Genomic DNA, 12,579 nt, shown 5'->3' on the forward strand with positions numbered 1-12,579 from the left:
AGTTAATATGATCAATAATGAAAACTTGTATTTCCATATAATAAAATTTAAAACAAAATAGTATAATTTATTACTTAGTTCTTATGCTATTTTAATCCACTACACACAGTGACTTAAATTTCCTTAGAAATAATTTTCGAGAAATGCAGGTGGTATTCATAAAATACCTGACTTGCAAGTGCCTCATAAATTCAGTAACCCTTGTGAACTGCCAGAAAAGTATTATTGGGCTGTAAATACAGAAGATGACAAAATTATGAGGTCAGTTTGCATCATGATATAAAAACTGGAGATGATGTGACTTGAATACCATTATTCACATCATTACCTTTCATTTATAATGGAAAACTGGAGGAAATAAAAATAATAGTAATTCTATAACTTAGTTCCTAAACTGTTTCTAAAGGCAATTTTAACAAATCCTGTATAAGAAACTAGAAAATATCTAAAACTTTGTAAGCCTACTGTAGCTTTGTAGGAAACACATGGAATATTTGAAATAGAGCCCCTTTAGGTGTGTGGGTGTAAATGCTATGGTATAAAGACACTTACATGGTGCATTTACCGAATTAACAAATAGATTTTTGTAAAGAGGAGTAAAGAACAGATCTTGAGAGTAATTTTTAAAAGTGTAGTAGTGATATCTTCTGGGAAATGAAAAGAGACCAATGTGGAAGCTATTGTCCAGTAAATGTAGGTTCTGTCCATAATAAGATAAAATAACAAGCCAGGAAATAAAGCCTGTGAAAGTAATGGAAATTCAGTCAATAAAAAGACTCAGCTCAACTCATTGTCCATTGGTTCTGCTGGGTAAAGGTCATAAGTCTGCCAAGAATATTGCTCCTGCCATAGAAATCAGCCTCCCTGGCACTGCTCTGCAAGGCAGAGAAGCAGTTTATGAAAGGAGACAGCCGAGGGCAGAGGCTGCAGGGCCAGGAGAGGGAGGTGATGTGGGTGTTCCACCCTACAGCTGATGTGCTGCTGGCAGAACTCGGGAATTGTTTCTTCTCTGCAAACAGGGAGCTGGAAGTGTCCATCTTGCTTCTTCCTCCAGTGCAAGGACTACATTTTGCTATATAACCAGCATCTACTTAGATTTTCTCCAAACTTTTTGTGTGTTACAGAATGTTTGGAAGTTTCATTAAAGGAAATCCTGGAAGATCGTAAGTGTTCTAGAATTTCAGCCATGCTCAACTGTGATCTCCAGAGTTGCTCTCTGAAAAAGCTCACTTGAACCATAATTTATTAGACTTTTATACACTTCTACAGATGCTCTCCAGAAAATTTATTTCCAATAAAAGATGATTTTTCTGCCTTAGAGAAAGTTTTCAATTTATTAGAAAAACCCTGTCTTTGTAAACATTGCCTCACTAGATCTTGTCTTGACATCCTACTCAACACTTCCAAACTACAAATACAATTTGTTTATCTTGTTCAAACAGTTGTTCCACAGAAACTGCACTAAAGTAGGGCACAAATGTTTAACTATTTAATTGAGTATCCTTTTACAAGAAGTATAATTTGCTTAAATAATTTTGCACCAAATGTGCATGGCTAAATTTTCAATTAGGCTTTATCCAGAAGTTTCTTTTTCAGTTTCTTCTAAAATTAGCTGATAAGTTCTGCACCCTCTGACAAATGATTAAGAGCCATTGGCCTCCCTTCAATTGGGCTTGGTATGAGCTGACTAAAGCAGGTTGTCTTGTCATTGTAACCTACATTTGTTACGTTAGACTGATTGGGATGTCATCATTGTTCTTCCTCTACAATCAAAAAAACCCAAAAAAACTAAACAATACAATCAACCCAAAGAAAAGTAAATAACATTTTCATTCATTTTATGGTAAATGTTATAGATTTGAGATTTGTCACCACAAAATGTTTCAGTGGTATGGGGAGTGGTGTGTTTGAGGAGGACAATAACTTGTAAAAAAAAACCTGTTGCTTTTACCTTAAGTAAGAAAAAAATACCCAAATCCTCTGTTGCTACTTTATCCAACAATGCCATTTTCTTATTTTCATAGTGATATACATGCACAGCACCTGAGGTAATGAATCATGAGATGCATAAACATGTACCTTTAACTAAAAGTATCTTTGAATGATATTCAAACTTGATGACTGATAAAACTTAGGTATGTTAGTTATAAATATAAATTATATGTAAATATAATAAACACCTCTTTCTGTGCATTCTGAACACTCTATTGGTTTCAGAGAATAAATTATTTCTTTCTCTTTCTTTGAAATTTTCTTCTAGAGAAGTCTTTTTTCAGAACCTATGGTTACCATATATATTGCCATTATCATGGTACCTGACATTTGCATAATATCAGTGATTCCAGCATAAAAAATATATCAGCTGTAAACTTTCAAATATTAAAAATATCTTCAGCTTTGAGACTACCATTCAAGTACTCTCATCCATCCCAGATGAAAACTAAACATTCCAATAGCTGGTGCATGTGTTATTGTACCGTTGAGAGATTCTGTAAAATTAAACTCACCCATGAAATGGTGCAGTAAAAGAGGGATTGCAGCTATAACATTTATTTGCACTACATCAGAACCTCTCCCTCATTCAGGGTATGAAACTCAGGCACAAGAGCCCTTCGTATTTCCATGCAAACGTTTGAATAGCAGAATAACTTAGTTAAGAGACACATTTAAAGACTGATTTTTTCAAACAAAGAAGCATATTTATTCTTATGATTCATTATAAGATCATACAATGCCATTATTTTGCAAAACAGACAATATTACATTATGAAGTAGTATAAAATTACACAACAGTTGTCAAAATAAGTGAACAAGAACAATGTATCACAAAACATACTTTGGTTTTTATTTTACTTGTTCAGTTACTTACCCACAAAATAGAGTAATTTGCAGTAGATCTCCTAGTCGTTAATCTGAATTAGCAAAGTTCTGCTGCATTTGTCAGGCAATAATGTGCATAAGAAAGAACATGACAAAAGAAGTAAATGGCACAGGAACCATCTAATTGAACCGGTTACATTTTTTTAATCATGATGCTAAAAAGCTTAGCTGCAGAAAGGCTATGGAGAACCAGGTAGCTAACATGTTAAATCTTGTTAAAATAATCCAAAAATGGCTTTTCCTTGTATGGGAATCTAAGAACATGGAAATATGACAGTATGTGCACTAAGGATTTAAATGTAAAATAAAGCAAATGCTTTTTAACATGCTGTTACATCCATGTTAATTTGAGGTAGTCTAGTTCTTCTTGTTCTTTTTCTTCTTCTTTTTATGTTATTTTTTTAGCTTCAGGACTTACCGAGAATAATTTTATTGGTTGCACATTTTTCTGGGTATTCTCGGGCCATTCGAACAAAGGCCATGCTTATATGTAAAGATGGAGAATAGGCAGTAAAGGATTTTACCTCTCAGGCATGTCAGATGGAAAGGACAAGCTCCCTGTTCCCAGGCTGTTACAGTCTCTCCATCCTCAGCTGAGCTCTTGCTCTGGCCCTTTACCCATGTGGCTTTTCCCAGGGCATTTCCAGGGTTTATAGATGACAGATTGGTTTGGTCCAGCCACAAGTCAGTACCTAACATCATAGCCCATCTTCTGAATATTCCAAGAGCCCTGGGAAATGCACAGAACAGTCAGATGCTGTTGGTGGCTGGTTGTGGAAAGAAAAATTACTTTGATTGCAACAAGACTTCTTAGATTCAGGTGCTTCCTGAACTGGTAGAAGAGTAAAACAAAATTGTCTTTTTAAAAATTTATTTAATTGTTAATAGTATGCCAAAAAATAAGTACATTCTACCTAACAGACAATTAAATGTGCAAATCCATTTCGTTCACTGATCAATGAGTATCTAATGTAGTTACTAGAATTTACTTGCTTTGGTTAGATTAACACAAGGGAATTTTGACACACCTTTGCAAATTCATTGCTTCAAATTTATACACCTGATCTTCAGATAAATGAATCACGAGTAGCAAGGAAGAAAGAGCTAGTACTTTACCTATATCAGGTGTTAAAACACTGGTTTTCTCTACTAGTGCCATTTATATTGCTGGTGAATTTCAAGACTATAATCTAGCCAGCAAGCTAACATAGTGATGATCTAAAGGTTCAATCTTTAAGTAAAATTAAATGTTCCTTCCATTTAACAGAAGCTATGATAGCAATTTCATGTATTTAGCTACAAAACATAGACAAAATAGCAAAATATATTAATTACTAAGATGTTAAACCTCCAGATTCAGGTCATTTGTATTTTTAGACCAAACTGTATTTTTAAAACCAAATTGTGTATGGTTTTAATAGCCTGCACAAAGTTATCATTTCAACTTTGATAATGAAAGACAAACTAGAAAGCATTAACAGGTGAGATTTTCAGCCAATACCAGTCAGCATAATTATAGTATAGATACCTGTGGTAGCACCTTACTTTATCTAAATATCTTGTTTAGTAAGTAGAATTCACATCTCCCTTGTTATCCTTGAATCCAATCTAGCATCCCTAAGATAGTTCATTTAGAGATTTAAGACTTTAAGAGCAGATTCAAGTGTTCCCTGCACAGTTGCACTTGTACTTTTTATGATCTCATGGACAATTAAATTATTTGGCTTTTAAGGAAATCCCTGCTTCCATTAGAAATGCAGTGTTAGACAAAATGGACTTGCTGAAGTGGTTTGGAGGAAGGAAGAAGGCATTTTCTAAATATGCTTGTGATTTTCTCAATCTTAGTGCTTGGGAAAAAAGAAAGTTCCAGTAAGGCATACAGTAAATGAAGATATTATGTATTAGGGATGGAATGAATCTGTCACTTTGACGGATTGTGAGGCAGAGAACAGATTAACAGATTACTCATAGTCAGAATTCAGCTCACTGTGAAAAATGTGCAGGAAATGATAAGTGTTGCTTTGTGCTGATTTAATGATATCTTGAAACTACAGTAGCACTCCAGGAAAATAACACAATTTTAGCTCATGGCTTACTTCTTTTTTTAAATTATCAACGTATTGCCAGATTGCCCTTAAATACTTTTGCAAATAGAACTTTCAATTCATGCAAAGTCATAGGAAGATATATATTTATGTTATTTTTCAAGATTTTTGTTAAAATATGCATTCAAAAATCCTTGATTTTTATGTATAAGTATACTCTGTACTCTTTTGGTAATATATCTTCTGCTTCTGTGAACTCACTCCGTTTTTCCATTTAAAAAAATGCTGGTTTCCCCACCTGGAACTGAGTAGCACTGAACAGTTATTGATGTAGAAATTAATACTGAATTTGTATTTGTTTATGGAATTTTTATGGAAAAACTTAAAAATTTTCAAAAACTTGAATTGTTTAAAGCAGTTTAGATACAATAATGGACAACCTAAAGCTCAGGTGATTTCATAATTATGACAGTCATACGTAGTGGCAGGACCTGAAATTAGTTTCAACATATTTCAAATAATAATTATGTTTTGTACATACATCAAACAAATCTCATCATTAATAGCCTAAAAAAGTCATTGTTCACTACTGAAGTTATTATTGAAGAATTTATTTACATGGAAGTACTTCTGCTAAAAAATAAACTCAAACCTCCCATCATGCATTCAGGACTTACATGTGACAAAGCAGAAACAAAACAGTGTGTGTAGGTAATTTGCCTTAAGTTAATAAAGTTACACGTGTGCCTGAAGCTGATGAGATATGGAAATAATTGAAAATTCACATCTTTTAATCTAGAGGAGCCTAACCAGCAACTCATACTCCAAAGAAGTTGGATCAGGGAATAGATGAGGGGTCTTACAAGGGACATTACAAAGCCAGGTGACCTTTCATTAAATTTTCTTAAATAGATATAATTGAAATTGAAAACAGGAGGAAATTAGGTCTTTATCTTAACAGAACTGGAGCATCCCTTAGATGGGAGCTGGCACTCTGCATTCAGTGCATCATGGTAAGGTATCATTATGCACTTTCAGCATTTGCAGCAGGATTTGCTCCACATGATATTAAATACTGCTAATGCAGCAGAAGTATGCACTGAGATTTAAGTTGATAACTACACAAGATGTGAGGAATTGGTCCTTTTTTTGTTAAAATATTTTTTACAGTTGCTTCATGCATTGACATTTTCTGGCCCTCCACAGTTAGTCAAATAATCCACTGTAAAAACACAGTTCAGCAAATGTGCTCATCTTACTTCACCCAGGCACAAGTCCATTCTCCTCTCAAGTTCATAAAAATTCACTCAGTAGATGCAGATAACTATGATCTTTTGTGGTTTTAGTGATTGTACCCTGCAGGTGCTGAATAGACTGTCAATCTGATGTGTTAATAATGACACAAAACTAAGGCTGGTTTTTCATTCTCTGATTTGATAAAATGGCACTTTTGCAGTATACTACAAGGTTGAACAAATATTCCTTTTAATTTTGGTATAGATTGTTGGACAACACTATACTAAAACTTCGAAGCATTTCATTTTTTTAATAAAGTGGATTAAATGATCCCATTGATTTAAGTAATACAAATTAAATGTGATCCAAAAGAAATGCAATAGTATATGCTGTCTCAAGATAGTGCAATATTAAAAATCTTTATATTAAGTGATTTGACATTTTCTCAGTCTCCCAATCTGCAAAAGTATCTGTAAAAAAATCAGAGTATCAAAAGTATTCCTTAAGATTTCAGTGAAAAACATCTGATTCTAAGGATTTCTGCTGATGGTAGTAATTTTAATACATTGTCATTGACAAGTGCTGCTTAATAAAGCATCACTAATTTTCTCAACAGACTTTGCTGATGGAAGCCTTTTTTCTGCAAATTTACCATGCTGTCGTAAGACTGAAAATTATATTCATAAATCCAAAATATTCTTTTGCTTTCCATCACAGTTCAGCTGTCACAGGACATTTCACTGACCTGACCACTATTATCTGAAAGTATTTAGAAGAATTTTTAAGTAATATGTAACAAGATTATATAACATTTGCATTATATTTTAATATGGAGACTAGTTTTCAGAATAATTAAGAATTTTAGTGCAAGCTCTAAAGTACATGGTACTGTTGAGTGTGTGTGGAACCTATTATGTGCCTTCCTATAATGCAGCTCACAATGTCAAAAGACAATATTTGGCATTCCACACTGTTATCAGGAAGCTCTAGATGGTTTATTGCACATTGATTGAATTGATTCCAGCTGGAGGCATTGATAGCATAAATAGAGTGGTTTTAATTAGTCAGAATGTGTGATTAGCTTTTCTGTTTTAATGAGATAAACTAGCTTCTTTAATAAAAAATATATATTCTCTATTCACTCAGAAAAAATCACAATAACCAGGAACACAGAGCACAGTCTGTGTTTCTCAGAATATTGCCAGTTGCCTCCATGCTAGTCCTTGACTTTTGTCAAGGTCTAACACATTTTCCAGGGTGCTCTTTTCAAATTCACTGAAACCCTCTGTCACACACACACACACACACACACACACACACACACAAACACACATTCTAGTTGCCTCCTAAAAGCAGCTGCAGATTTTACTGTAGAAAGTTGGGTGTGACTGCTCAGCTGCAGCATCTGTCAGAATTCCTGTTGTAAAGCCACTCCTCAGAAGTTTATCCATCAATTGCCAGCATTTAATCTTCAGTCTAATTGAACCAGGAAGATTTCAGCACTCTTTTTTTTTTTTTTTTTTTTTGATTTCTCTTCAAGTTTTTAGGAGGTTAATTTAGACTTTGGTTATTAACTTTAAAAGTTGGTTAGCAAGTAACTAACCTACTTACTAGAAGTAATAAACCAGTTTTTAATATGTATTGTGTAAAATGTTTTATCCTTCAAAGTAATACTAGGTCAACAATGAAACCTTAGTACTGTAATGTTTTGATTACATGTCTTGGTGGGAAGCAGTTGAATAGCAAAACTATTTGCTTTTCTTGGACATTGAGAGAAAAAACATTAACTGAATCAAGACTATCTTAATAGGAAACAATAAACTTTCCAGCACATCTCTGTTGCTTCTGTCATTGATAAAAACTTCTTTGCCTCCTTCTAGAACCACCAAAAGCATTAGATCTTATACTTGTACCTCCTAGGAAAAGTAGTTATTCATCTACTGAATCAGAGGAATTAAAATAAATATGAATATGAAACTTAACAACTTAATATAATATTTGACTCCAATAAATGAAGGACAAAATCAACAATAAAATCACCTGGCTACTCAAAAAATCATTCCATCTCTGATTTCTCAGACTTAATATTTCATGTAGATCTTCCAGATATGAGACTTAAAACTAAAATTCATCCATTTCCTGAGTAATAAAACCTATTAATACAGCACATATACTGGTTTTAACAACATATTATTAAATATTAACAGCATATTATTTAATTTTATCAACATATTATTACCTTGTTCACTCATTGTTTTCTAAATGAATTGCTTTTTTCTTTTACATTGGAGGTAATTACCTTACTATCTTTCCTTCTTGCTAACATCCTCTCTGCTTTACAGGTCCTGTTTTCTTTAGGAATTCCCTGATACATGTTTTTTTTAATGAAAAAACACAAATCTTTAAATGCTTCTGGTTTATGCCAGACTGGTAGAAGTGCATATGTACTCTAAAGCTGTTATATTTTGTAACTCTGTTGGTCTGACTACGATAATTCTCTTCAGAGGTAAGCACTGTCTTTCTGTCTCCTTGCACTTTTGTATCAGCAGCTGCCCCAGCAGAAACATTCTAGTTCTTCTCTGGATCTCCAACATTGCTGCCTTTTGCAAAAGCTGTAGTGATTGTGGAAGGAAAACTAGCTTGGGAAGCAGAGGTGTTACTTACCTTACCTTCCCCAAATTTGTTGCAGTTTCTCTGAGAGATCACCTTTGCCTCTGCTGGCTTTGTTTCAGTGCAATTGTGGAGAGTCAGGTCCGTGCTGCTTTGTGCTGTCAGCCCACTCCTGTGGGGATGGTCAGAGTCTCGTGATTTTGGGGGCTGATTTTCAGGCAGATCAAACCACACATGCAAGTGACATCAATGGAAAACACATTCTACCATGCTACTGGGCATCAACCTGCATTTAACTGTTATTCCTAAAAACTTCTGAAGCTTTGGTGTAGACAAAGAGCCTTTGGCTGCATTCAGGGAATGCAGATATGGTGACAGTGACAGCTAATAATGAGAAGTCTAAGCAAGCACATGGCTGTGTGCATTGCTTGTACCAACTCCCAGTGGCCTTAGCTAACAGCAGAAGAGAAGGATTGGCTGGGAAGCTGGCCATATATGTGAAAATTATATGATGCTAGAAGAAAATTTTAAAGTATGTTTTTTAGATTTTGACATGATGATTCGATATATCTTCCTTTAAATCTGCCATGCTACTTGCTGGATTTCTACACCAACAGTTCTGTTTCCTGAGGCGGAAAATTAGATTTTTCCATTTTGACTGCAAACAGATAGGTGATTGTCCCCAAATTCAACCCAGATTATGCACACATGCCAACAGGAGATGATGTAGAATCAATAACAAGTCCAGAAGTAGCAGAAAAACTAAAAAACACTAAAGCAGTCAGCATATTTTAGCAATTGTACCAGATGACTGAGCCTTGCCAGATTTCTCTGACAGAAGCAACTTGAACATGAGATCACAAAGGCTTTTCAGAAAATAGAAGTGTATTACTTATTTCCTTGGTGTTGGACAATCAAGTTGAGATAGTTACCATCTGGAATGTAAAGAAATCTGCCAAGCTTTGAAAAAATTTATCCCTTTTAGGCAAAGCCATGGATGTTGAAGTTACCTCTACAGCTCTGGCTAATCTCCCCAGCCTGTAGCACAAGTTCACATGCCTTTGTGCTAGCTGTTGGAACAGCCAGACACAAGATAAATCAATCCCAAACCAAGTTTAATTTACTCTTTAGAGCTGCACTGCTCCCATCAGCATGAAGCAAACATATGGGAATTTATCCCCTTCCATACCTCTTGCCTTGCAGTGAGATAGGTTGGTCCAAAATGTTGGATCTGGTTCTATCAAAATGAGGTGATTCATTGAAGTCTCTCAAATTCTGTGTTCAAGTGTTGACTTGCAGTTGTTCAGTCTAGTTAATGATGGTATGGAAGTTTTAATGTGTCGCAGCCCTTTACTGCTGGAGAGGAGAGATGGGAATTTAAGCTATTCACAGTGTGCAGAGATTAATTTCATATGTGAAAAGTATTACAAGACCTGGTCACCTGAACAAAGAATGTCTTTGTGACATGGATGTGTCCCTCCAGTGCTATCTTTCTCTGCTAGATAGTATAATATGAGTGACTTTGTCACTCCACTGCAGTTTGCAATAAAAAAAAAGTGACAACAATAACAATAAAAACAGCTGTTCTGTTTTCCTTTCTCTGAGCTGCAACAATCAAAGACAGTGTTTCATTAAGTGGGGTATGTGAAAGGAGCATTGTCCTTTGCATGAATGTATGATGGCATGGAAATAATTTTTAGAAGTCATGACACTAGTGTCCACGAGAGACATAATTTGTCCATGAATAGAAGAAAGTACTCTCTCCTCTGTGATGAAGATCCCATCAAAATCTTTTTCTTTACAGAAGTAAAACAGATACAGGACACCTGTGATAAAAGTCCTCTATTTTGTCTTGCCAGTAGGTAGAATCATGTTATGTTCAATAACAAATTTTTTATCTATTACATACAAGATTTTATAACAATAGAAAATGGATAGAAAGAATTATTTAGAATGTATTTGCCTAAGAATGTTTTTTCCCCTCATATCAACAACAACATTCAGACTCAATCCAATGTTTCCTCTTCAGAAAACTGTTAGTAGCATCCATATCTGTCTCAGCTCAGCTCTAACTCACCCCCCACCCAGACAGGGAAAGTTCTGAAGTTCTGGGTCTGTCACCCCCCTGCAGGGGCACCAAGCACTGCCAAGTCAGTGGTGACCAGACCAAACCAATCTTGTGATTGTCTTTGAGCCTCTTCCTTTAGACAGGATAAGGATTTTTAATCAATTTGACTCCCATAGATTGTTCATTCCAAGCCTTTATTTCTCAGAAAAAGACTCTGATGGGTCCTGTAGGCTTTCAAAGGATAACTGTGTGTTACTTGTACACCCTCTGCTGAGAGAACCACACCAGCTGAAATCTGAAAAGCAAACCTGATTTGAACCACAGATTTTAATGTGAAAAGAAGAGGTGAAAAAGCCTGAATGGAGAAAGCTTCAAAATTTAATAATTATATTAACTGTAAAGTTTATTTTCATAATAATAAAATCCAGCTTGATTTTGTTCCAGAAAACTTGACAACATGCAGTTTCTTTTGGCTTTTTTTTTTTTTTAATAATCAAAAGAATTATTAAAAAACAGGAACACAAACTGGGTTTTTATAGATTATATTTTGATTTATATTTTTCAGGGACTGCTTAAATGTGTTCAGTCCCCCTATCATCCCTGGAAGCCAACAACTAGAAGAGAACACTAAATCTTCAACAAAACAGAGAACTCCAGGTAGGAATTTATGAAGACAATTAAAAGAACCTGGGTAGAAAGATACTTGTTCTTCCTGTAGTGCTGGTACTGCCTTCTCATAGTTTTCTATCCTACTACTTTTTGGTTTCAACTTTCCTTGTTTATGAATCTCAGCTCGAGACAGCAGAGTTTTCCATGTAGTATTATTTGCCTTTGCTAGAAGAATAACATGCAGTTGCTATTTCCTGGTGTTCTGGCTCTATACAGATTAACTCATAAAAAATGCATTTTATTTGTTAAAAATAAGAAATTTATGCTAATGGGATGACAAACCTACATAAGAAAGAACACAAAGACTAAACATTCTTATTCAGAGGCATGATTATACTTGCATAAGAGATACTTCTCTTATGAAGAAAAATTGCAGATTTAGCTTTAAATGAAACCTTAGTGTGATTTCCTGAGGACTGCTGTCACCAGAGTTACAGGCTTTTGCTTATTAATGGTGTTTGCTTAGAGAATGGTAAAGACCTTAACTGAAACTGGAAAGTCAACAACAGAATAAAGAAAATACCTTGTTTTCGTCAAATGCCCTTTTTGTTATCAGTTATCTTAGGAAACAGGGTGGAAGGATCATCATTATAGAGCATCATAAAATGGTTTGGGCTGGAAGGGACCTTGGAGTCCAGATCCAGCCCCCCTGCCATGGACAGGGACACCTTCCCCTCAGCCAGGCTGCTCAAGGCCACGTCCAACCTGGCCTTGGACACTTCCAGGACAGAGATCTGCATTTTTCTTCAGGTCTCAGGAATTCACTGGGAGCTCTCATAAATCTGACCCCTCTATTCTGGCTGTCCAAGGGGTAAAGATGTCTCAGTGATTTACTGTCTAAAATAAATTATGCCCCTCAAATTGGGAACATTTTCATAGACGTAGACTTGTAATTGTTTGTGACAGCAAAATACAATTTTTCTGTCAGGAAAGGACCTTGCTGTGAGGAATCAAGTAATATGTTGCGTTAAGGGTCCTAAATAAGCCAAACAGAATTGAACAGTCATCCTTGAGCTACAGGCACATTGGATAAAAATTCATGAAAGGTCCCAGAGAACGTTTTTCATTTGT

The 12,579-nt window shown here is 35.1% G+C and overlaps 1 protein-coding gene across 11 annotated transcripts in view; it reads left to right on the plus strand.

The window, feature by feature from the left end:
• CFAP20DC (CFAP20 domain containing) overlaps positions 1-12,579 on the plus strand; it is a 75,658-nt gene that overhangs the window by 54,184 nt on the left and 8,895 nt on the right. For 9 of the 11 annotated variants that reach the window (XM_085590346.1, XM_085590349.1, XM_085590351.1 and 6 more), the window contains one exon: positions 11,405-11,496. In XM_085590346.1, coding sequence (XP_085446472.1) covers positions 11,405-11,496 — 92 coding nt within the window. Of the gene's footprint in view, positions 1-1,124; positions 6,779-8,503; positions 11,384-11,404; positions 11,497-12,579 lie in introns of those variants that run through there. The other 2 variants (XM_085590354.1, XM_085590353.1) reach the window with 2 other exon arrangements.

The sequence above is a fragment of the Lonchura striata genome, chromosome 12 (genome assembly GCF_050655825.1).
Source record: "Lonchura striata isolate lonStrDom1 chromosome 12, ASM5065582v1, whole genome shotgun sequence".
NCBI lineage: Eukaryota > Metazoa > Chordata > Aves > Passeriformes > Estrildidae > Lonchura > Lonchura striata.